The 26,663-nt window shown below is 32.8% G+C and overlaps 2 protein-coding genes, 3 long non-coding RNA genes and 1 other non-coding gene across 20 annotated transcripts; 2 read left to right on the plus strand and 4 right to left on the minus strand.

The window, feature by feature from the left end:
- Positions 1–1,844: 1,844 nt before the first annotated feature.
- LOC146950398 (uncharacterized) lies at positions 1,845–4,517 on the minus strand. Its single transcript, XR_015027514.1, has 3 exons — positions 4,306–4,517; positions 2,467–2,562; positions 1,845–2,072 (listed from the first exon to the last, which is right to left on the minus strand). It is a non-coding gene; the product is annotated as an uncharacterized LOC146950398 (long non-coding RNA).
- Positions 4,518–7,058: 2,541 nt separating this feature from the next.
- LOC146950399 (proline-rich family protein) lies at positions 7,059–8,230 on the minus strand. Its single transcript, XM_085746324.1, has one exon. It carries the CDS (start codon positions 7,929–7,931, stop codon positions 7,455–7,457), a length of 477 nt encoding a protein of 158 aa, XP_085602450.1. The 5' UTR covers positions 7,932–8,230; the 3' UTR covers positions 7,059–7,454.
- Positions 8,231–12,837: 4,607 nt separating this feature from the next.
- Positions 12,838–17,681, plus strand: LOC146950400 (beta-amylase-like). Its single transcript, XM_085746325.1, has 8 exons — positions 12,838–13,161; positions 14,590–14,661; positions 14,744–15,142; positions 15,500–15,664; positions 15,973–16,236; positions 16,654–16,863; positions 17,084–17,323; positions 17,403–17,681. Exons 1-8 carry the CDS (start codon positions 12,955–12,957, stop codon positions 17,616–17,618), a joined length of 1,773 nt encoding a protein of 590 aa, XP_085602451.1. The 5' UTR covers positions 12,838–12,954; the 3' UTR covers positions 17,619–17,681.
- On the minus strand, positions 14,667–18,744 carry LOC146950401 (uncharacterized). The gene is made up of 2 exons (XR_015027515.1): positions 18,574–18,744; positions 14,667–17,730 (listed from the first exon to the last, which is right to left on the minus strand). It is a non-coding gene; the product is annotated as an uncharacterized LOC146950401 (long non-coding RNA).
- Positions 18,652–18,724, minus strand: TRNAA-AGC (transfer RNA alanine (anticodon AGC)). The gene has a single exon. It is a non-coding gene; the product is annotated as a tRNA-Ala (tRNA).
- A 401-nt stretch (positions 18,745–19,145) lies between the features above and the next one.
- LOC146950403 (uncharacterized) lies at positions 19,146–26,357 on the plus strand. 15 transcript variants are annotated; one of them, XR_015027520.1, is made up of 14 exons: positions 19,146–19,502; positions 19,821–20,028; positions 20,190–20,220; positions 20,303–20,390; positions 20,473–20,618; positions 20,977–21,099; positions 21,544–21,624; positions 21,844–21,992; positions 22,140–22,310; positions 24,923–25,012; positions 25,098–25,164; positions 25,259–25,316; positions 25,391–25,531; positions 25,960–26,357. It is a non-coding gene; the product is annotated as an uncharacterized LOC146950403 (long non-coding RNA). The 15 variants fall into 15 exon arrangements; XR_015027517.1 differs by having other exon boundaries at positions 19,824–20,028; XR_015027528.1 differs by having other exon boundaries at positions 19,824–20,028; positions 25,391–25,426.
- The last annotated feature ends 306 nt before the right edge of the window (positions 26,358–26,663 follow it).

Consider the following 26,663-nt stretch of genomic DNA (forward strand, 5'->3'; position numbering starts at 1 on the left):
GTCAATTCATAATGACTCTTTCTAGTCTCACCTCATATAATTCTAGTTACACCTAAATTTACTTAAAATTTTATCATAATACCGAAATTGCCCTCTCCATATAAAATTCTAAAAACCCCTTTTTCATGATCATGATGTGAACCTTCAACCCCTTTCACCTAAAAACCACCATAAAAACCCCTTTTTCATGATCATGATGTGAACCTTCAACCCCTTTCACCTAAAAACCACCATAGATGTGAAACAAAGATCAAAGATTGAATCAACATATTTTTCATTGATTTTTACTCTATTCATAGAGGTTAGTGAATTTTATTAACGAAGAATTTCTATTTATCTCTTGTTCGTTGTGTTTTCTTGTTTTGTTATGAGATTGCCTGTGTGGGCGACATATAAGGTATACATGAATTTAGATTAAGTAGGTATTATTTCGGTAGATGTGAATTTAGACGTTATTTAAGATTCTGTATCAATTATTACGGTAAACGTGATTTGATTTTACGTATGTATTGTTACTCACTGTGTGAGGTTAGTGTAAATTAAGTTAACTTATGTACAATCACTATGAGATGTTAGTGTGAATTCAGTTTACGTGTGTACAATTACTCACTATGAGAGACTCACTATGAAAGGTTAGTGTAAATTCAATTTACGAATGTACAATTAATCACTATGAGATGTTAGTGTAAATTCAATTTACACCTATGTACAATTACACTATGAGAGGTTAGTGTAAATTCAATTTACCTATGTACAATTACTCATTACGAGAGATTATTGGTTTCAATATTTTTTTACTGAACGGTTATACACTCTCGCATTTCCTACATTTAAATTTTCACGCATTTGAGTGAATCTGGAACATATATGCAAGATCTAACGACTCATAACACACTAATAAAATAGGATTAATATTTAAATAATCAAACGCCGACAACTTTTTGAAACAACCGTATAAAATACACAACAAAATAATTGTTAATTTGATTGCTACTAAGGGAAAAAGTATAATTAAAATGACAACCAAATAGAAATACGATGTCAAACAACTTTTATGTTGTTCAAATAACTTTTCTCTTAATAAAAAAATGTTTAAATTTGTGAATGACCAAGATTAACGAGAACTTTTTCAATTTTGCAAATGTTGATTCATGCCTAGTGTCGAGAAATAACACAACAATAAGATATGAAACAATGTCATACAAACTTGCCAAGGAGTTGTGTGACGAGTTAAGATCATCTCCATTTATTATTCTCCCTATTTGTTCCATTACTAAAGTTTTGGTATATAAATATTTAATAAATGTATCAAATTCTAAAAATATGTGCATTTATATCATTTATTTATTTGAAAACTATAGCAACTACTACAAAAATGGGCTTATATAGCGCTTTTTTTGGCTTTAGATAGCGCTTTTGAAGCACTACTGTAAATGGCGCTGGTAAAGGTAATATAGCGTTTTTTTTTCTGTATAAAGCGCTATCTAAAGCAGGGTTTATATAGCGCTTTATGTCAAAAAGCGCTAGCAAAGGTTCTCCTTAGATAGCGCTTTCAAAAACAAACTCCAACTAAAAGGGGTTAAAAATAGCGTTTTTTGTTTTAAAACGCTATGTAACACTAGGTTTAGATAGCGCTTTATACAGAAAAAAAGCGCTAGGAAATGCCTTTAATTTTTTTTTTGGTCAGGCTTATTTTTTTTTTGTAGATAGCGTTTTTTATTAATTTAAAGTAATATATATATATATATATATATATATATATATATATAATTTTTCTAAGGGAAATATATATGTTTTTTACACATTATAATTGAGACTATTATTTATCAAATAAAACTTAGATATATCATAAAATGTATGTATATATAGCATAAAAGTCAGAAATGTATAGCCACTAATTTGGTAACATGGATATCTCTAAGTTACAACTAATTAGTTAACCTAAAGATCAAAATCTTCTAAATGGTAGCGTGCATGACTCTTCATCTATCTTCTTGGTCGCCTCAATATTTTTATCCAAAACAAGCAGGCAAATCATTACTCATTTCCGAATTTCGTTAACTCTCTTCCACCTGAATATATAGCAGAAAACATCATTAAGCAATAAGAAATAACACTATTATATTATATTAGAGGAAAATTCAAAGTACTCATGAGTACAAATTCAAAGTACTACTTATGAGTACAAATTAAAGGAAAATTATAATGTAGATTAAAACCACTACCACTTCTAGCAAATATATTTAGAAACATGAAACTCACTTTATCAAAAAAAATATCATATAACTCTTAGGCTGATCATGAACTGACACCATTCTTCTTGGATTTCTATTAGTTTATCTTTTGAGTATGTCAAACACTTGAAACCATCAATGTACTGCATGTCTTATAACATCAAAAATAACCATGTTACTTAATAAACTTAATTATATACAAATATTATACTTTACTATAAAAATAACATACCAGCTTTGAAATCTCATTTAGATTTGAAATGAGAATCTCTTTCATAAACCTCATCATAAAGTACCCACAATCTATACGATTTTCTTGGCGAGGACACTACAAAAAATAAAATAAGTAATTGTATTAATAAAATTATTTATATTTATACACAAATTTTTTAAAGTGGTTATGTTATATTATTAACACCTGATATCACCTACACAAATGTCCCGTACAACAATAGTTTCTAGTGAATTGTGTGTTTGGTGCATTGAGCTTTCCTAATAATAAGCATTATGGTCACTTTTCAGCAAGGAACTTCTAAAAAATATCCCTAAATCCACATTTGTAATATCCAGTTTACTACAACAGTATTAGCGTAACAACAACAGCACACCAGTAAGTCCCAACCCCATATTTCATACCTTGAAGCACAAATATAATAGATGACATCATAATATTTTCCTTAACATGGCTCTTCCTCACACTATATGTATCACACCTTTCAATATTCAATTTCCTTAGCACTAATCAATTCAAATATGCGGAATTTTCATAGTTATAGTGGACTTAATATCAAGCTACATCTTCATAATATCTGGCTTGTCACATCCAATAAAAATTATTATCAACTAAGTAAAAACTATCACACAATTTTCTGCAAAAAATTCAAAGGAGTTGCATCATCTATTTAAGATGAGAATAGTCACATTGTTTCTAAAACTTCATGTCAATTTTCCTTCTTATTACATGTTAAAGAATATTTCCAATTTAAGTTACTTCTAAGTTAAATTTATTAATTTTTCTTGTAGGGGGGAATTGAAGAATAATATATCAAAAACATTTATTAACTTTTTCAGTATGTTATAATATGACTTATCTTATATACAGATCTTGACTGCAAAGATCTTATAACATGGTAGTTTAGAAGCCTTTTATTTTGAAATAGCTTACTAACAAGGATTAGTCTCAATTGTGCGAAAACTTTTATAATTAGACACTTACTAACCATTATTTCATTAAAATATAGTTTCAGTATGATCATATTATAACAAACAATCGTTAAGTTTCAATTTCTTGGAATCTAAAAAAGAAACGTGTAAGTTGGGATGTGAAGTGGTCATTTACTCATATGACATGCACTCTTCAATGGATATAATAAACAAAATCAGAATAAAGCAAACATAGAACAAATACTAATGTCTTGGATTATTACATTTTAAGACAATGTGGCATGGACTAATTAATTAAACATCAAATACCAAGTCAAGTTTCTAAAAGTGAATTTCATTCCCCCATGATTGATCATCATGCACTACGAAGAGAACTACTCGTACATGATTTATGTACAAAGGCTAAGAGTAAAAAGAGTATCTACATGTATGTCTAGACACTTAGTTTCACTACTTTACCTCTTTACATGTGTGTAAGCTAGAACCAAGGTTTATTCCTTTGCTAAATCTTTAAAAAAAATTGCAGAATAAAAAGGATAATCATAACAACTAATCACAAGCAATCATTGAATCACATACAGTTGGTTTTAAATTAAAATTTACAGGTTGGTCAAAAAAAAAAAAATCTAGGCCATGGTAATAGAGAAGTACCATAGAAATAGAAGTTCATGTCAATCAAAAGCCCAATTTTCCCAATTTCAGTTTCACAACACAATTTCAATTTTCCTTTGTCAAATTCAGTTTCACAACTCAAAGATCCAATTTCCCATTGTTAAATTATCCAAAATACTAACACAGTTGTCTTAATTTTAGTTTGAACCCTAAAACATTAGATATGAAAAATTGAAGATTCATTGATTGAAATTGAATTGACGGATGAAAGGTAGGGAAAGAATTAAGCAGGTACCTGGAATGAAGAAGAGGGAAATCAGTCGACAACGGCGGTGAGAGGTGGTGCTCGATAGGTAGGTGAGAGACGTCGTAAGATAGGCAGTAGGTGATGAATGAATCGAAAAAGAGATAGACAATTGATGGCTAGCGATGAGAGTGATGAAAATGAATGGAAGGGGAGAAGCAGTTGTGGAATAATTGAATCACGATCTGTAAAAGATGAAAAGTTTTGTTTAGTTACAAAAAAAAAAAAAATTCGGTTGATTTTTTCTATTTTTTTGGAGGATCCAATAAAATAGCACTTTTTGTTGTTTTTTACGGAAGCACTTTCTAGCTTTTGGTTAATATATAGCGTTTTCATAAAATCAAAATAAAAAAAAAACATTAAGCAGGGATCGATCGAACAAGCGACCTCAGGACAAACTTTACCACCCTTTACCACTAGGCCGAAAAATATCAATTGATAGATAGCGCTTTTTTTAAAATATAAACGCTGTCTTTCTCAAACATACGGCAGCGCTTTTAAAGCGTTATTTATGGTTGAGTCATAAATAGCGCTTCCTATAATAAGTGCTATTAATGATTAATCTGGAACTTTTTATTATATTTATTATTTTTTAATTAACCTATGTTGGCGTTTTTAAAATAAAGCGCTATATAAAGATATCATCATAGATAGCCCTTTTCTTAAAAAGTGCTATCTAAGACCTCCGTATTTGTATTTATAGCGCTTTAGTGTTAAAAGCGCTATTTATGGGGGCGCTATATTTTTCCAATTTTGTAGTAGTAAGATTGTCATTTTATTTAAAAAATGGAGAGGATTTCAAGATGTGTTGCGAACGGGAAATAGGATTTTCTATTGTTAGTGCTTTCATGTATTCATGCGATTTTTTTTTATTCCGACCCTGTATGCCAAAAAAATTCCAAATCTGACCCCCTATCAGATTTATTTTTCAAAATGACCCAATTTCTATTTTTGTTCGTTTATTTTTTGTCGTTTTCCTCATTCCCGCCATTTGAAACGGCGGGAATAAGTCCCCTCTCTGACACATGTCTGCGCGTGACAGGTTCTGCAGGTTTGACTTGCTTTTTTTTTTATTTTTTTTTCATTCCCACCATTTGAAATGGCGGGATTGGATATTTGATTTTTTTTCGTTTTTCGTTTTTTGTTTTTTTGGGCAACCTATGTACATTAAAAACAAAAATAATAATAAATAAAAACATATTAATGATAATGATGATAAATATTAATTTATGCATTTAAAAACACTAATTATTTTATTCATAAGAAATAAAAACTAAAACTACTTTCTCCACGGCATCCATTTACGCCAATGTAGGATGGAGACCTTAAGGATGTAGTAAATAATATGGGTAAAAATATTACATTATGACATTGTTAAGTCCAACACCCATCATGTCGAACAGTTTGACCGAGAAAGGTATACCTTCTCCGTCCGTGAGACCGTCAACTACAGGGAGGGAAGGCCAATGGGAACTTTCAAGGTGGACCTACAAGCAGGGTGGTTTGATTGTTGGAAATATCAAGCTTTACATTTGCCTTGCTCCCATGTCATAGCCGTGTGTTCTTCATTTCACCATGACTACACAACCCTTATTCCAGTTGTGTTAAAAAACGAGAGTGTTTACTCCATCTACAACACAACATTCAAAGTAGTCCACGACAAAAGTTATTGGCCCCCATACGACGGTCTCGTGCTTTGCCATAATCCAAACATGCAAAGACTAAAGAAAGGTCGATCCAATAGTACTCGCATAAGGAATGAAATGGACGAGGAGGTGGTAGAGAGGACTCCGACACCGAGATAGTGTGGGTTGTGTCGGCATACCGGTCATATTAGGAGAAATTGTCCGAGTATAAATAATCGGTACACCCTCCGGTCACTATTATAAGCAAAAAACAATATTGTAGGTTCATTCATTTAATGATGTATGTGGTCTTTATTATAGACCACATACATCATTAAATGAATGAATCTAAAATGTTGATTTTTGCTTATAATAGTGAACGGAGAGTGTATTTAATATCGTTATGTATTATGTGTTCAAAAAAATTAATATTTATCATCATTATCATTAATATGTTTTTATTTATTATTATTTATGTTTTTAATATACATATGTTGCCCAAAAAAACAAAAAACAAAAACAAAAAAAAATCAAATATCCAATCCCGCCATTTCAAACGGCGGGAATGCAAAAAAAAAACAAAAAAAGCAAGTCATACCTGCAGAACCTATCACGCACAAACTGTCACGCGCAGACATGTGTCAGATAGGGGGTTCATTCCCGCCGTTTCAAATGGCGGGAATGAGGAAAACGATAAAAAAAATCCAAACAAAAACATAAAGTGGGTCATTTTGGAAAATAAATCTGATAGGGGGTCAAATTTGGATTTTTTTTTTTTGCATAGAGGGTCGGAATAAAAAAAAATTCTATTCATGCAGACATGACATTGGTGATTGTTTAGTCTAGTAGATCTAACAACTCAGAAAATGCAGATTTCAATTATTACTTTACATCAAAAATACCGAGTTGGATTTGAACTGTCTAATTTTGATTGAACAACTTCTATTGTATGACTGCGTAGATGCGTGTGCATGCAGAGTGCAACAATTGAAAGTCCATGGGATCGAGCTACATTATTGATCACAAGTTGAAGCCCTATCAAAAAGGTTAAAGAGATAAATTCACCAATCACCAGCTCCTATGAAAGACACGCGGTGGAAACTACCAGCGATAGGTAGATACAAATGTAATGTAGACGCATTCTTCTCATTTTTCATTTCATAATATTACAACATGTATCTAGACTCTCCACCAAATAATTGAAATACTTCAATCAAAAAAAAATTAACCGGAATCCAAATCCTTGGTTAGTTGGCTACTAGTGTAACTAGATTGGTACTTAAATTAAACCAAAAAACAGTCTAATTAAATTTACAAGGCCAGCTCACGAGATGCTTGCCCCATACCCCAATCCTCAATCTAAACATATCACCTCAGTGAAAGAAAAAAAAAAAAAAAAAGTAAAAAAGTGTCAGATCCACAACCACCAACCAACAAATTTTTCCCTTTTCTTAAATTCCAATTACAATGATCGATATAAAAGCAAAATGCCAATAAAAAAAAACTCCTAATTACCTAGGAAATAGGATGTACAGGACCTGGAGTCACTAGCGCAGAACCAGGCGTTGTAGGCGTACTAGGTGGCTCCGCCACATTTGACGGCGGAGGTGGCGGTGATTGCACCAACGGCGGAGGAGTAGGGTTAGTGTTAGACTCAGACTGCGGAGGAGGGGGAGGCGGCGAAGTTGGATTGGAGCTGGATTCAGGCGAGGGCGGAGGAGGAGGAGGAGTTGGATTTGTAGTTACTGGTGGAGATTGTGATTCAGCCGGAGGATTAGGTGGATTACTACTAACAGGGTTGTTAAGAGTAAAAGGAGGTGTAGGAGAGTTGAAATTCGGCGGCGGAAAAGAACCGCAAGATTCATCGGAGCATTTGTTGCTGTTGTTGTTGTGGTGACGGCGTAAGATGCCGAATCCTAAGATCAGACCGGTAATAACGAGAGCAGTGACGATGAAGATGAAGATCTTTGTTGCTTTTCCCACGTAGCACATTTCTCTGAAGATTTGTGTTGATGGTGGGGGCAATGTTCTGATTCTGAATTTTGGTTTTCTTTAGCTATGTTTATGTTTTTTTGTTTGTTTTGGAGAGAGATATATGGGTGTGGTTGTGGGTTGTTTTTCGTCTTTTTCTTCTCATTGCGTTTTGAGGGAGAGAGAGAGTAAGTGTGCATAGCTGCTACTGGTTGTTTTCACTGGCTACTATATATATTGAGTGGGTTGCCATGTGATGGTTAATTTAAGAACTAAGAAGAAGTGAATTTGGTAAAGGAAATTGCCAAATAAGGACCAAGGTCATGGTCAAGGACGCTTTGCAACTTTTTCACTGCCCATAGTGTATTGTGTCATAAATAAGAGGTTACTCCCTCCGTCCCGGAATAACTGACCCATTTTCTAAAAAAAAGTGTCCCAAAATAATTGACCCATTTCAATTTTCAATACAACTTTCATCATTCCCAATACAATATAACACTAAATAATACTACTTTTATCATTCCCAATACAATATATTTCATTTTCCCCTTTATTTATACATTTTTCTTAATAAGTGTGAAATGAGCCAAGAGGTCAATTAATTCGGGACGGAGGGAGTACTATTATAGTGACAGACTGTATCCATTACATTACCCATGTTAAGTTAACCTACTTTTTCTTACCATTAAATTAACATTACCCATTTTCCACACACATTATATAAAAACAATGTTGTTTTACCCCATGCCAATGCTCCTACTACTAGTACTAGTAGTTGCTATGTTGATCAAACAAAATAGGAAAAATACATTGTATCTAGAAAAATAATAATGTAATTAATTGGTTAAATATAGTACTGGTATTTGTTAATTTCATTTCGTCCGGAGGAATAACAATGGAGGATTTGATACATACAACTAGGGAGGACTGTAGCACCCACCGGGGTCCATTTCACATGATGATGATGAAGAAATGGGAATCTTACCGTGAACGAGGATATATCGCAAGTTAAAATTGTTTGAAAGTAACCGTTAAAAGGGGGAGAAGTGAGTCAATTATCATAGAGAATCGAGCTTGACAGATATGCATGTCTGCCACGTCAACCTTTGTGATACGGTTGTCTTCCTGTTCCAATTACTGACCTAGTAACATTGTCTTATTTTTTCCGAGACTTTGTTTAACACACAAATAAATAGTGTTAGGGTGTGTTTGTTTTAAGTTGACCAAATTTATTCTTAGGAATAACATTTATTGAAATATAAAGATGAGAATTTTATTTTAAAGTATTTAAAAAAATACGTTTGGTTAACTTTATAATATTCTTAGGAACCATAAAAATAGTGATTATAATATGTAACTTTATAATATTCCTAGGAACCATAAAAATAGTGATTATAATAGGTAACTACATATGAATTTATTCCAATCTCTATGGGAACTTTATTCCTACCATTTTCTTTGAGAAAATTTTTCTATTCCCAAAAACATTTTATACCCGGGATTAAAATTTAGTAAACTTGTAACAAACATAAGCATATATATTTCTATCATTTTATGGACTCCAATGTAATGTCTGATCATTTTATCCAGTTTGTTCACTTAACAGGTGTTGGTAAAGCTAGGAGGTCTTTCCTTCAGCTTATATGGCTTCTTTGTGTCTGGGTCTTATGGACTCAACGTAACAATAAGGTGTTTAACAATGCTAGTACTCCTATTCCCAAGCTCCTGGATAAAGTAAAATACTTGTCTTTAGGTTGGCTGAAAGCCAAAAAGGTCGCCTTTATATTTGGCACAAATAGGTGGTGGACGAGCCCTTTTCAACGTTTGGGCATCGGCTAATGGTTGTTTTGTTTCAAACTGATTGACACTTTGTATTTTAAGGAGTTTCATTGGCACGCCATGTGCTATTGAGACTTCCTGTTGTATTTATATATATATATACTCCATTTTTGATTGTTCCAAAAAAAATATTTCTATCATTTTTTTCTCGGGAATCAACAAATATAACTTGAAACAAACACACATTTAGTGTGTTTGGATGTTTGGGAGAATTGATTTTGGTCAAAAGTAATTCGTATTAAACGTGATTTGTGTTCGAATACATTGATGTAAATTTGTGTGTGAAAATTAATTTTAGAATAAAAAAATTATAAATTATAATTTCGAGTAGAATCAATTTCGGAGACAGAAATGACAACAATGGGAGCAGATTATTGAATGGTATTGATGTCCACTGCACTCTCTCCATTGAAAATTTCACAGGAGGGGATCTGCACCCGACAACAATCAAACATATTAGAATTAATTATACACTTTCAGATTCAATTCTCATCACTCTAGAAATGGAACCAAGCATACACTTATACAAACCAGGTTTTGGTATTGTAAAATTAGCACGCAGTTTCATGCAATTTACAATCTCAGCTGTTCATATCAAATCAAACTGTTGAGATTGAAAAATGTGAGTTTTTAGTTAAAACAATTCTGACCTTCCAATTGTGATCAAACGACTGTAATTAATTACAGCACCCTGCTGTAATAGCAGGGAATCCTGTTCCCACTTATACCATGTACAACTGGGATGAGGAACTTAGTATATGTTTGGTTCAACTTCTACACCCTTTAAAAGCACTTTTGGTAGCTTCAAAAGTGAAAACTAGCAATTGCAATATGTTTGATTCAGCTTCTCAAAATCAATTCTCATCTCCAAAAGCAATACTGGTTGAAGCTACAATTTCTAGTTTCTTTTTTTCGGTGGTGGTCGGGGTTTGAACCTCGGACCTTGCATATATTATGCATTGCCCCTACCAACTGAGCTAAGCTCACGAGAAGCAATCCTCCAATAGATTTTATATTTTGATTATTACAATAACCTATTATTTTTCCTTATCGCGCTTTATTAATTCTCCTATTTTTTTCTTTGTATTTAATTTGATGAACCAAATTTAATAAGAAAACTTAACGAACCAAATTAGCCCTCTGAAAATACTTATGGTCATGAGTTACCAAATTTTGGATTTTCCTTAATGTGTTTCCGTTCAGATTTATTGTATTTTTTTCTTTTACCTTTCTTTTACACTATATTTTATCATTTTTGACCACTAACTCTAGTATTATTTAACTTAAATATATTTTATAAAAAAATATAAAATATATGAACAAATATTTTGTAAAAAAAAATTGGTTTAATGATCGTATTTATTATATTTTTAAATTAATATATAGAAAATTTATTTATTTAAATTAAATAATATATCTACATTTAATATTGATCTACATATACATTCAACTATGTCCATTTATTTGTATTTAGCTATGTTCATTTTAGTAATTATACATTCAAAAATAATTTTGATCAAATCTATCCAAACGACATTCAATATGCTTAATCAATTTTGTATTATTGCATTATTAAAAAATTTCGAACAATTTGTTATTTGGCAAAGCATTAACCATTTAAGCCAATTCATTTGGTTATATTATAATATTTGAGCAAATGATAAAATTTATTGATCTAACATTGAAAACTAACTTGTGAACAATGTAAGATATGTCTCAATCGCTCATCATACAAGGCACGACTCCTATTTTGGATAAATAACATGAGAAGATGAATGAAGATCACATCACCAGCTTATGTGGGTCAGTTGACAATCCTAAAAGCTGTATGACATATTTCAAATGGTATTAGAGAAGACATCTCTTATACAATGTGATTCAGGGACGAACCAAGAGGAAACTGATGAACATGTAATGCTTGAGGCTGATGAGGACGGAAGAGTGATCGTCGATGCACAAGACATGACAATGAGCGGCTCCAGACAGCTTCTAGGCGAACCAAATTCACATCAGAATGAGAGGGTTCTTGAGACCATGCAAGTATGGGGCTGCATGGTCAAAGGAAGACTTATAAGAATTGTTTGGTACTACCTATACCAAAATGATGCTATTCTTTTTGGCAGCGCATTCCATAAGAATTCCACAATTAAGCATGCTTGACTTGGATCAATTTTGGGACGGGAAACCTTTTGAAAAGTTTCTCGAAAATCATGCGAGTGAGGAAAATACACGCTGAAAATACTCGTGTTGGTTTGTTGGGTCTGTCGACAATCTTAAAAGTTGTCGGGGATGTTACCTGATCAATATTGTGTTCATACAACAACGGATACCGAGACTTATTAGGTCAGTGATAGTAACCCAACTGTAGTATACTTGCATCTCGGTGGTGTGTCATATTTAAGAAGGAAAATAAACTGTTAAGCATACTTGTTATAGATTTAAATTGTATTACTTGTTATGCATACAATATCTCCCATTTGTGTCAAATGTGTGTGCTCTAATAACACACCAGGATAACTAACAATATGTGTTGATTTGAGACTTTGATGTCTTCTTCTCTCAAGGTATGATGCTCGACTCTTCCCAGTGTCAATTTCAGTGGGCTAATTTGACTTTAAGAAAGAAAAGAAAAAAAAACGTGGAAGTAAGTGTGGTTTACATAAATAAGAACATTGTAACATAAAGAGTGATGATGTATTGAATACATTTTTCATTCAATAATTTTCACATCTACTCTATATTCAAATTGTGTTTCTTTCTCCCCATTAAATTGCAGGGATACAATATTAATCGCAGGGGTGTGAATACTAAAGAAAAATGTAGGCATAATCTGCAAACATAAGTGAAGCCCAATTAAGAATCATAGCCCAAAGGAAATTTAAAAAATACAAAAAGAGGTCGGCATAAATAATGAGAAACACATGAAGAAACGAGTGAAAAAGGACACACTGACTGACGGTCTAGAAGCTCTCCTTATTTATCTATGATCATTGGTCCATGAATGAAGAACCAACACTGTCCACTTCTCTTATTTATGTGTTTCCTAAAACTTGGTCCATGTATATTATAAAAATAATCTACACCCTTCATTACACAAACACAACAAGTATATTCATTAGTGATTAGTGTTAGCATTATATGCATTGAAGTGCTTAAGGTTCGTATAATTTGCAACATTAGGAGGAAAGGTTAATTAGTGTATAAAATGAGGACGACGATTAATACTTTTGAGGTTCACGAAAGGTATTTTCAAAGGAGTAACGAAGCTATACGTGCAGATAGAGCAAGGAAGCCAAATTCAAGAACAAAGCAAGCCTTCAAATTTGATAATATTCATCGTGCTTCTGTCAACAAACAACGTTCTGTGTCTTTGTCAGAATTCAAAGCTACAGCAATTGCTGAACCTGCAGAGGTAACCATTTTATCATATTTTCCTTTCCATATAGTAGCAAATAATTATAACATTATAATATTAATCGTTATGTGATTAGTAATTTTTTTTGTTTAAGATGCATATTCACGCATTGTTGAACTCATTTTAGCTTTTTGCATGTTCTTGTGACCAAAATAAATATCATAAAAATCCAAGGTTGAATTTGGTTTTAACATAATGTCCCCAACTTTTGGTCTTCACTTTTCTTTCGAACTTGTAATATTTGTGCTGTGGTTGGTGTTGTGAGTGAGAGGATGAAACCACCCACGGGGTTATTTGAGTGGTCCACGCAATTCAGGAAATATGAGAGAGAGGTGTATCACCAGTAATAAAAAAGAGTACATACTAGTATGAGAGATTATTTTTTTCTTCTTTTTTTGTGCAAAATAATGAAACCATATTCCGAATCCTTATGAGAGGTGTATGTGTATATGAAAAAACAAAAATATTACGAGCATGATTTTTTTGTTTTTTTTTTACAATAATAATAGACTAATAGTAATAAGGGTGTCACAAGCAATAAGAGTATGATGTGACAAAGTCATAAAACAAAAATAAATGAGAAGTTAAAAAAAAGGTAAGAACATGTCATGTGTCGAAAAACAAAAGGTAAGAAAGAACATGAAAATTAAAATCAGAGGAATATGGTTTGCACGGATTGACAGGTTTGGATTTTCCACAGTGATTAACGTGTAAAGTGAGAAAATAAAACCCTCATATGCAATTGCGTTTTAAAAAATCATTAAAGTAAACTATTATTCCTTTATTTTATTTTTTTGTTTTCGTTTGAGAATTATTTATATAAACAAAACAATTATTTTTAATAAAATATTTATCCTTTTCTTGTATTATTCTTTAACTATTTATTATATCCTTAAAAAAATATTTATCTTTCTACTATAAATAGTTAAGATTATTATCGACAAAACAAGACAATTAAAAAGGAAATAAAACTATTTTCCTCTTTCCTCCCTTTTCAAATTATAATGATCATGAATTAATATTTTTGAGAGGAATGATTATAAATTAATCTTCCTTCAATAATTTCACATGCTAAATATTTTTTTAGTCAATTACTTAAATTAATTTAATGATCTTAAACTTAGAGTACCTTTTATATTAGAAATTCATATTTTTTGGGCACTATTAAAACAACAATGTGCAGTAGTTTTCCCCTTCAAAAATAAATGTGCAATAGTTTGCCATGTACTAGAAAAAAAGAAGAAAAATCTGTAGAGCAAGAGGATGCATGTATGGTGTTTTGGCACATATATTATGATATATATTTATTTATATTATGGTATTTTTAAATTTTAATTAGAAACAATTGAATGAAGCCAAGAAAAGCTTGCAATAGGATCTCCAAATATATAGTTATAACATAACCGTTTTGGTCATAAAATGCAGGCACCAATTGTTCCTCCAACATACGAAGATCCAATGCTTGCAAATTATGTACCTATATATGTGATGCTCCCAGTAAGTAATTACACTATTATCAAATATCTATCCCATATACATATATGTTCCATTTCAAAAATGTGTTGGTTCCTTCTACCAGCTAGGAGTGATTACAAATGACAATGTCTTGGAAGATAGAGCAAAACTCGAGAAACAGCTGAAGGAGCTACGAGCAGCAGGCGTTGATGGAGTTATGGTTGATGTCTGGTGGGGAATAGTTGAATCAAAGGGTCCTCAGCAGTATGATTGGTCAGCATATAGGTCCTTGTTTCAACTGGTTCAGGATTGCAAACTTAAGTTACAAGCTATAATGTCATTTCATCAATGTGGAGGGAATATTGGAGATTCTGTTTCCATTCCATTACCTAAATGGGTACTTGAAGTTGGTGAATCAAATCCTGATATCTTTTACACCAATAGTTCAGGTATCAGGAATAAGGAATGTATTTCACTTGGTGTGGATAATAAACCTTTCTTTAATGGAAGAACTCCCATTCAGGTTAGCTAATAAGCATCTAAAAAATCATTATTTCCTATTTATAGTTAATGGAATTCAACTCTGCATGTTACTTGATAACTCAAGTTTAACCAAACTCTACAATCTACATGTACATTTGACAAAGTTTATTGAAAACGGTTTGCAAGCGCAACCGCATTTGAGGTCCTGATGTCTAGGTTTTTGATGTCTGTGACTGCTTTGCAACCTCAATTGCAGTCTCATCAGCCGTATTTGACAGAATTTTTTTGTAACATTAAGGATTGTGACACAGTCAAGTTAGGTGACAAATTGCTTAATAATTTTTTTATATGGCAATGATTGTTATCATATTTGTTTAGTTATTGGTGTTTGATGCAGATGTATAGCGACTATATGAAGAGTTTTAGAGAGAATATGGCAGATTTCTTAGAATCTGAGCTACTGATAGACATTGAAGTGGGACTTGGCCCTGCTGGAGAACTCAGATATCCTTCTTATGCAGAATCTCTAGGCTGGGTATTTCCTGGTATTGGAGAATTTAATGTGAGTTTGTGAATTTTTTGCTATAGGAATTTGTGCACAGTTCCACATAACATTGTGTTGAAAACAAATCAACTCGGGTTCTCTCTCATGGAGCAGCAAACAATATTAAGAGTAAAAAAGTGCTATCGCACGAGTGGTATCTGTCCTAGTTAAAAAAATTGCTGCACGGCTGCAACGTTGGAGCGTATCCGAATCCAAAACAAAAAGGGTTTCGATTTGACATTAAATATTTACTACTAAAAAATAACATAAAGTCAAAAACTATTCCAATTTTCAAACTTTATGTACTTACATCTTAAATATTGCAGTGCTATGACAAATATCTTCAAGCTGATTTCAAAGAGGCTGCAACAAGAGCAGGCCATCCTGAATGGGAGCTGCCTAATAATGCAGGGTCATCTAATGACACACCTGAATCTACAGAATTTTTCAGATCCAAGGGAACTTACCAAACAGAGAAAGGGAAATTTTTTCTTACATGGTATTCTAACAAATTGCTTACACATGGTGATGAAATCTTGGATGAAGCCAACAAAGTATTCCTAGGTTGCAAAGTGAAGTTAGCAGCAAAAGTAAACTCTCAAATATTCAGTTCTGTTATTTGAACAACAATGATTGAACATCTTTTGCGACAACAATTTAAGTTGTTAATGCAGTTCAAATTGGTGGTTAATTACATTCAATATATGACGAAAGTAACTTCATTGACCACAATTTTCAGGTGATCAAATATACACATAGTTGAACACCTGAAAATTATGGTTAACGTCCAAATTTGTGGTTGACGAAGTTATTTTAGGGGTTAATGATTTTCAATACTTACTGTATACCAACGTAATTAATCACCTATTTGAACTGTGTTAACCACTTAAAAGTTGTCGCCAAAGTAGCCTAAGTTCGGTCGTAAAAAAAATTATTTCTTTCAATATATGGTAAATTAGCAATTCACTATTTTCACATCAATAATCTGAAAGATTCATAAAAAACAGATTGCTGGAATCCACTGGTGGTATAAAACTGAAAGCCATGCTGCAGAGCTTACTTCAGGATATTACAACTTAAGTGATAGAGATGGATACCGTCCCGTAGCAAGGATGTTCTCTCGACATAATGCTATATTGAATTTCACATGTCTTGAGATGAGAAATTCGGAGCAACCAGAAGAAGCCAAAAGTTGTGCGCAGGAACTTGTTCAGCAGGTAATTTATTTCACAACTAAATATCTAATATGATATGTTCTCTGCAAAATCACAAAGAATTTGTGATCGATAAACTCCATAACATGTTTCTATTCATGAAACAAATTGTTCATAATATAGCCTAATGTAACATCGCGAAATCATGATAAAATATGATGAGATGTTTGTGTCAAACTTTTTTATATTAGGAGTTTATTATAATTTGTGTATTTGATTACAGGTCCTGAGTGGAGGGTGGAGAGAGAACCTTGAAGTTGCTGGGGAAAATGCACTTCCAAGGTATGATAGTGAAGGTTACAACCAAATTCTTCTAAATGCTAGACCAAATGGTGTTAACAAAAAGGGCCCTCCAAAACTAAGGATGTATGGAGTCACATACCTACGTTTGACGGAAGAACTATTCCAGAAACAAAATTTTGATATATTCAAAGTCTTTGTGAAAAAGATGCATGCTAATCAGGTATTGTAAATTAAAAGATGTTGATATTTTCATATTTGTTGATGTTTCAAGTGAACTAATCAAAAGCGAAATTCTGCAGGATCTTTGTCCAGACCCAGAGAAATACTATCATTACACAGTCCCTATGGAAAGGTCAAAACCAAAGATTCCATTGGATATTCTTCTTGAAGCAACAAAAGCAGTGAAGCCATATCCATGGTCTGAAGTAACGGATATGAGTGTTAATGAAGCTACTGGATTTTTCTTTGATTTACTAGCAATAATCTTGAGTGTGTTTAGAAGAAACCGAAACTGAAAATGTGAATGAAAAGGAAATGATTGATCAATAATAAAATGGGAAAGGAAATACTTTCAGATATCTGCTTCCTTTGTGTTATGAACTAGAATTTTGAACCAAAAGTTGCAAACTGAGAATATATAAATAAATAAATAGGTAAATATTTCGTGCAACAACGAAATAAAACAATAAATAGCGTTATAGCAGTACCACATTCGCACGAACAATTTTGTGGAATAACTGTTAACTACAACTTTAGTGCACTGGATTTCCCTTTTAAATTGTTAACTACAACTTCTATCTTAATAGTCTATCATGGATGGAACACAGAAGATAAACTTGTTTCAATAAGCAGGTATATGAGACTTGCCAAAGTTTTCTTTTGTAAAGACTAAGATTATTATTATTTCCCTTCTCTCAAAAGAATTAGTATTTCCCTATTGTTATGGATACTATCAAAAGATACACTGCGCTCCCCGTCCGCACCGCCCAAAATACCCCATCCGTGTCCCCACTCCTCGCTTCAGGAACTTTTTCCTCCATGTCCCGTCCTTGCCAATCCCCACAGGGACTCCATTAGCATGAAGAAAAAAAAAATCAATATTCTACTGTTTTCAATCAAATTGGTGGTAAAAAAACAGTTTGAGCCTAAATGGGAATTCCCATTGACATCTTTATGGTGATCGATTAAGAGTCCGTTTGAATTGGCTTATGTTTGAGCCTATGTAAAACAGTTTATACAGGTAAATAAGTTTTTGAGGATTATTCATAAACTAGTCAATGTATTAAAAACAACAGCGTATGGTATGATTTTCGTCAGTGAGATCTTATGAATTAACATAAAAGATTATTTGTTTGGATAAGCTATTTTCATAAGCTCAAAAGTAAGTCAATCGAAACATGACATGTGTTGAAAATTATGAAAAATGAAATCCATATTGAAACTGTGAAAGATGTAGTAGAAGAAACGTACCCTGTATTCAAAGTTGCCATATCCGATTTTCACGAGAAAGAAAGAACAAAGGAGAAAAATGAAAAAACTAGAAAAATATGGAGATGCGGGGTATCGATCCCCGTACCTCTCGCATGCTAAGCGAGCGCTCTACCATCTGAGCTACATCCCCATTTGTTGAGTTCATTCAGCCTGTATTCTACATATCGTGTTCTGAATAATATGCAAGACTGAAAATGCAGAATATGCTTCAGGTACGAATCTTTCTGCACTGTTCCTTCCTTTGCTCATCAAATACATAAACGAATCTTTTGATCCTAGATAATAATACCAAGTGTAAGTTTATTGAAGACTTAAGTTCAAAAAAGTAGTGAATTTAAAGAAAATATCTTTTTTTTTTTGGTTACAAAAGAAAATATCTTTTATGTTAACTTTATGATTTTTTTTTGGTCAATTAACTTTTTATGTACTAATTAATGTGACCGAATGTAATTTTTTTTTAGGAAAGTAAATTTTTTGGTAGGGTTTTAGGAATGTAAATTGTTAAATGTTTTTTTAAATATGTATTATCGTGAAAATTAAATAGGAACTGTAATCTAAACCAAATAGGAAAATCCATGGCTGTGCTTTTTACAATTTTGCCCTTAGAGGGGTATTTTTGTAAATTAGTAAATAAACATCTCCCCACTATATATAAGAAGCTGTAAGAAAAAAAGAAAAAAACAAAAGAAAAGGGAGAGAGAAACGGGAACGGAGGAAGAAGGGGGGACGGGAGGAAGAACGGGAGAGGAGAGGGACGAAGGGAGAAATCACCGCCGATTAACGGGTCGACGCCGATTAACGGGTCACCAATTCATCAAACTATTAGCTTGCATGTTTAGGGAAGAGTGATCGGCGAAGAACTCAACGGCGGTGGGATTGGATTGAAGGTGATCGGCGAAAATGAGAAGGTGAGATTATATACTTACCTAATTCATGCATGTTTCTTTTCTGTGATATTCTGTGATATTCTTTTTAGTTTCTTTGTTTTTAATCGATGGTGAGGTTTAAACGGGTCCTCATATGTTTTGTTATTGTTGATGTTGTTGTTAGTGCCTTGGTGGTGGTGATAGTGAGTAGATGGTGTTAGATTGATTTGAATTTGGTTTTAAAACCCTAGGTTACTTTGATTATTAGTGAGCATTGGTTTTTGAGTTTATGATTGTAGATTTGGTGTGAAATTGAGGTGTATTTGATCTATTTGTTGTTGTTGTTGTTGTTTGTGGCAGTAGTGGATATATGCTGTTTGGATTTGATTATTGATGTCGTTGGAACCGATACCGTTGAATCGAAAAAGTTCGTCATTGAGAGAGAGGAAGCAGGGGAGTTCAGAGTCTTTAGGATCAGTAGGAAGATGGAGAGGTTCACCGTCACCTTCTCATCATAATCGACGGCCGCATGAGTTTAATCGGTCTGGTGATTTTCGGAGACTGGCAGGTAGTTATTTTGAATATGTGTTTTATGGTTTTGGTTGTAATTTATGATTGAGTTTTTGAATTTCTTTGATTTTGGAACTAATTAGTATATTATATGATTTACTATTTTAGGCATTGTTTTAGTTTTTGACGAAATTTGAAATTTGTATTTGATTTTTGTAGGTGGATTTAACACAGCTCATGTTGCTGCTAGGTAAATCTTTGAACATATTTTCAATTTTTTTGTGTAATTAATTTTTTTTATGGTTGAGTTGATTCCAAATTTTGAATATCAGAGCCTATGATCGACCTGCGATTAAATTCAGGGGAGTTGGTGCTGACATAAATTTCAATTTGAATGATTATGATGATGATCTTTAACAGGTTAGAGAATTTTCAAGTATACTTGATGAATGTGAAACTAGATGGATTATATCATGTAATTTTTCGATGTTTTGTTACTTAGACGAAGAATTTATCGAAAGAGGAGTTTGTGCAAACACTTCGTCTACAAAGCAATGTTTTCTCAAGAGGGAGTTCGAAGTACAGAGGAGTAACACTGCACAAATGTGGCCGTTGGGAAGCTCGAATGGGTCAATTCCTTGGTAAAAAGTGAGAACCTATTTTTAATTTAACTGAAGTTATTTAGAAGTAACTTACCAACAAAATTGTGTACGGTTTAGTTTATATTGGATTTGTATAGTTTTGCTTGATATTGAAACATCATGTATCTAGCTAATGTAGTGTAACATTTTAAATTGTGGCCGCGCCATGGTCTGTGATATAACAGAGAATTGCTGCATTACATGATGCAATCTACAAGATGATGGTTTGTTCTTGCATCCTTTCTATTCATTTTCTTTCCTGGAGGATGATGGTTACCCTGTTCCAGCTCTGATACATTAACTTTTTCCTGATACAATAACTTTGTTCAATTTATTTAAATGGTTTGGTGGCTCTCTCTTTGCAGGCCAAAACATCAGGAAGTTGTTTAAGGATGGCTTCATTATCAGGAAGCCAACTAAGATTCACTCCCTCTCCCGTGCTAGGCGCATGAAGGAGGCCAAGAGGAAGGGACTTCATGCAGGATATGGTATTTAACTATTTTAAACCTTGATAGTTTTAATGAATTGAAGGATATAGATTATGGCAAATCTCTGTTAGTTTGTAAGATAGTGCTTGTCTGCTTGTGAAGTCATCGTCATTTAGACATTATAGAATAGAATTCATTCTATTTTGTTTGCAAGATTAGTTAATTAGTTGTGCTGAGTATTCTAGGATATGAAAGTTATATACATTCTGAAACCTATTCACCAACAGTAGAATTTTATGGCATTTATTTGAACCAAAATTTTAGAGCAACTTATTATTAACCCTATTTGAAGTGTATGGAGTGCAAGTTCAAAAACAAATAAACCAATCAGATACTTTATTTGGATGAGAGCAAGTTAGAATCATATGATTTCTTAATTTTGTTTTTGAACTGCATGTAGTGTGCAACTTTTGAATATGAAATGTTGTTATTTCTTATTTACAGATGTGTCGTGGTCGAGGACAGTGCTATAGGTCTAGCAGCCGCTAAAGCAGCTGGGATGAAGTGTATAGTAACAAAGAGCCGGTATATTTCTATTTACTGAATGGAAAGCAGCTTTATGTTTTTTTTATAGGCAGACAATAGTAAGTTATGTTAGTTTCCCGGATCAAATCCGAGATCTCTGACTTTAAACTCCTTCAATGTCCCTTAGCTCACCAACCGAGCTGCCTTCGTAGTGTGGGACTTCTAAACATGTAGTGACTTTTCATTTGACTTTTTCTTAATCTCAAATGCATTATGCAGGTATACGGCAGATGAAGATTTCTTAAATGCAGACGCTGTATTTGACTTCATTGGTGATCCTCCTGAGGAGAGGTTTGATCTGGCATTTTGTGGTAGCCTTCTTTAGAAGCAATATGTCAGCTAGCAAACTGTGAAGTGATGAGGATTTTGTATGATTATTCAAGTCTCCTTCACTATTTCTATCAGTGCTAAATTCCTCCACCAAAATTTAAGCATAGTCCTTCTTTGATGTTGAACATGAACTGAGGGTGATTGAGGTAATGAAGGGACTAATGGTTTTGTTGGTGCTGTTGCAGGAGCTGGTGTGGCAGGGGCAGGTTTTGCCGGAGCTTTAGGTGCTGCAGCAGGTGAATGAGCTAAAGTAGTGGTAAAAAAGATATGACCGAAGAGTACTAAAAGTATGAAGAAGAGAATTTGCTTCATCTTACTAGATAGTTTATCTGTTTTTGGAAAGGAACCAATGATAGGTAAGATTTTATTGCTATGAGTGTTTGATGTATAGTGTAGACACTTTGAGATTATTACTTAATAGTACTTAATTGGTGACCTTTTCTGAGGAATGAGGGACAAGTGATTGCTTTTTATTGAGGATGCTAATTGATGCAATGTTTAGTTTAGGAAGAAAGAAAAGGGGAAGTTACCAGCTTTTTCATCATATCATATGTCTGATTAATAAGTTGTGAGAGTGGAGATTTGACAGTGATGTATGCATGAACTTTAAATTTTGCTTTCAACAGACCTTAGAGTTATACAATCAATTATTTGATGCGTATGATATGAAAATGTGGTTAGAAAAAGAGCTATTGATCTGTCTAAGGTATAAGAAAAGGAAATAACCAAATTCTTTGTTTCATGTTGTAGAAGGTTTTTTCAAGAATTTATGATTTTCAATGTTTTTAATTTCTGGGATGAACAGATTCTATTTACAAGTGTTTGTTAGATACCTCAAAGGAGTTTTCTTTGTGTAAGTCCTGAATATGATTTTCTTCGTTTTTTGGTTTGTGAGAAATGAGTATTTTCTCGGGTGTAGACTGTATTATGGAAGTAGCTGTCTTAACAATTTTCTGGTGTATTTACTTGAAGAAGAATGTAGGTGTTTTGATATGTCTTTCTAGGATAAGCTTGTGTCCTTGGATTCTCTTCGAAGCTTTGCTTTTATCAATTGTCAAGAGACATTACTGTGTTCATTTGGTTTCCTTCGCTTTCTCTGCAAAAATGGTTTAAATGGTATTTTAAGCTTCCAAAAACAAGTGTAGAAGTGAAAATGCGTCGTGTTCATGAAATGCAGAATTTTCATTTTTGTGGATAATATGCTATATGGGACCCTAATAAATTTCCAATTTTAAACTATACAAAAATAAATGTTTATATGTTTAAGCATTAAATTTTCCTGCATTGCTTCCAAAGCTCACGGTGTCTTCCAATTAGTTAATGGTAAATCTTTGAGCTATTTAGTACCGACACTTCCGATTGAAGAGTGTCGGACACGACACGTCAACACCACACATGTTGATGTGGCTACATTAAATCATATCATTTTTTCAAATTATTAGTGGTGTCGATGTGTCAGTGTCGTTTTTGGTTTTTGTGTCTATGTTTGTGTCAGTGTTTCATAGTCTTCGAGATATTATTTTTGTCAGATGTTGACAATACCAGCTTCCAAATAGTAAGATGTTCATTTACTACGTAAAATCTGTTTCTGTTGTGGATCTAAGATTTATATGAAGCACCAGTTGAGTAGAAGCTGCATGACAGTGAATTGGTAAATACTTGCTTCAATCAGAAAGTCAGAACCTAGAAATTGTTTTGCATTCATTTGTGAAAACATTATGTATTATTCTAGCCATCATATTTTAAAATTTCTATTGTTACAGATAAGAGATGAGTGAGACTTAATTTAAATTATTATTTTAAAATTGATTCCAGAAATTTTCATTGGAAATTAAATGTGCATTTGTTATTAAGAGTCTATGTGATTATTATGAGATGAAACATAACCTTTAAATAAGATTAGAAGTTGTGATCTGCAGCGGCGATTGCAGCCACAATATTGATGCGGCAGCAGCCACAACCATATTCTAGCCCAATTGAAAGTTCCATCAGCTTTGTTTTCTTCATTTTTCTGCAATTGCTGGAACTGTTACCCGTGATACTTTTAGAATTTATTTAATAGTGAATGGTTTAGAAACTATAAAGTGGAAGTTCCACTATGCATATTCCATTTGCAAGCACGTAATTGCAACATATTAAAGTGGCTTTAATGCTTTTAGAATTCAAATTTGTACTGGACTCAAAGTGGAAGTTCCACTATGCATGTTCAACTTTCAAGTAGTTATTTGCAGCATATTCAAGCGACTTTAATGGATTTGTGTCGTTTACTGTTAGTTTACAATTTACCACATCTTATCTTTCTCTCATAGAAATTTGATACATGGTTGATTATTAATGACTGAGTAGTTTATAGTTTATTGCCGGACCTTCTTTTTTTTTTTTATCAAATCTTATTTTTGTTATATCACATTCTATTTTTCTATCGTAGGTAAATATTTTGCTGCATGATTCCTTATTTATATTTCAAGCTAACATTGATATTGAGAAATATAGAGTTTGTCTTAAATCACATTGATATTGTGAGATATAGAGTTTGCCTTAAATCACAAGCTAGGCAAATATGGTTTTTCTTCTTCCATCATTTTCATTCTTAGCAGCAGAAACTTTGGCATTCTTCGTGTGCTATGCATCACTTCCTTCGGTATCAATGTTGATTAGTTCTGAAATTTTCCCGTTGGAATTTATATTTGAAGAGACATAGTCAATGAAATCCAACCTAATTGTTTTTTTCTACATTTTCACAGTTTGAGAACTATTAGTGATAGAATTTTTCCTCATTATCCTGGAGACCAAATGAGTTAATTGAGCTTACAATTCCAAATAATTATTATTAGTGTGCTTATTTTTGTCATTGTTGTCATGGAATATATCTCATATTTTAACATTTCTTTTATTGAATATCAACTTTGGGAGAACAAAATAACTATTGGTTTGTGGACAATAAATATACTCATAGAACTTTATCCAGAAATTTATCCAGAAATTGTGCCTTTGGATTCTCATAGAACAAAAGATAATGTAACTGTGAGTCTGTGATGGTGTGCTTTCGGTCTTTGAAGTAAGTGAACGCGAATTTTGTTGTGATGTGTTATGGTTGTTGGTGTTAATTTGATTGAGATTTGGTGTATTTTTTTGTGTGACAGTTTGAAGGAAATTCGTCGTGGCGAGAAGAGCCAGAGTAAGAGATATCGTCCACTTCTCTTCAGAAAGGTGTAGTTAATGTGCCTGCATTGAGAAACCTGATTTTAGGTAGTTATAAATGAAGCTAAATTTTTATGCTCCTCAAATTTTAAATGTTTTACAGGAGGATTTGGAAAATTGAGGCAGCTTGTCTGAATAGAATAAAATCTGGTGACATCGAGGTACAGATTTCAATAGTCCTTCTCAATGTATGACCTGTTCGTTTCAGTAGACTTACACATGATCTATTTTTCAGGTTTCTGCTCTAGAGGATGTAATAAAGGAAATGAATGTGAGAGTCATGTTACTAAAATGGATTTCAAGGGAATAGATTCATTCAACCAATATAGCAATTCAACACACTAAAATGTAGTGCGAAATGGATACCTAAGGCCATGTATACTTCCTTTAGAGCAAATTACTTTCATTTTTAAATTTCAGAGGATCTTAATAAAATGTGGTTTAATACATTAACATTATTGCCTATAATTGATTTTGAAGCAAATTTTTTGATGATTTATGTTCCTAGATCAGTATTCTGGTTTCTTCTCTTTGTTTTTTGCAAGCTGAGATTGAGGGAATAATACCAGACAATCAAGATTTCTAAAACATGTTCCATTAGTGCAGTATTAGGACTTAACTAACTTATTGTTTAATTAGACAATTCCTAATTTGCAGTGATAAACTTTTTGTGCTTCTTATAAATGTGTCGTTAACTAGAACCATCAATTTTTTTCTTTGTTCAGGACTATTGAGTCGGGTTGAATAACGTAATTTTATATCATTGTATTTACATCTTTTTGTTTGCTTTGTTTGGATTGATAGGAATGATGCGTTGTGGAACACCGCATTGCTCGAGTAAGGAGTGGCGACGGGTAAGGAGAATGCAGTTGCAGCATTGCTCGAGTTATGCCGGAGTGGAGGTTCAGCTGCAATTGAAAGGATGGTTAAGGCACCAACTATTGCCGGATTACTTCAAACCCTACTATTTACCGGGACAAAGCGATCTAGACATATTCGCGGATGAAAAAATGCAAAGTACAATTGGAATTACACATATAGTTTTAAAAATGAGTGCAGGGCAACATATCAAAAAAATGTTAATTGGTCTATGTATCACGACTTTAGAATCTATGATGAGTGTTAAACTAACAAACTATGCATTCAATTATGTTTAACCATGTACTCTTGCATATTGATGAGATAATACTCCTTATAATCAACTAACTACATCTAATATTGCACTCTTTAGATATTAATCTAAGACTATTGAAGTTTTAAAAATGCAAAGTACACAATTTGGACTGTTATTTAAGGTAAACAAAAAATGATGTTGGCTGCAGGGACATATAGAAAAACCTTGGTCATCATACATCTTTGTTGTAACTAATAGTTAACAACTTAATATCTAATGGATTATATGAGATATCATATACTTGGTTTGTAACAGTATTTATTAGCGGATACTTGAACTATAACGTTTGCTTGAACCATAAAAAAAAATTGCATGAGAACCTTAAAGAGTGTTA

This window comes from Medicago sativa, chromosome 2 (genome assembly GCF_051527215.1).
Source record: "Medicago sativa cultivar Bolivia chromosome 2, Bolivia_mono, whole genome shotgun sequence".
Classification (NCBI taxonomy): Eukaryota; Viridiplantae; Streptophyta; class Magnoliopsida; order Fabales; family Fabaceae; genus Medicago; species Medicago sativa.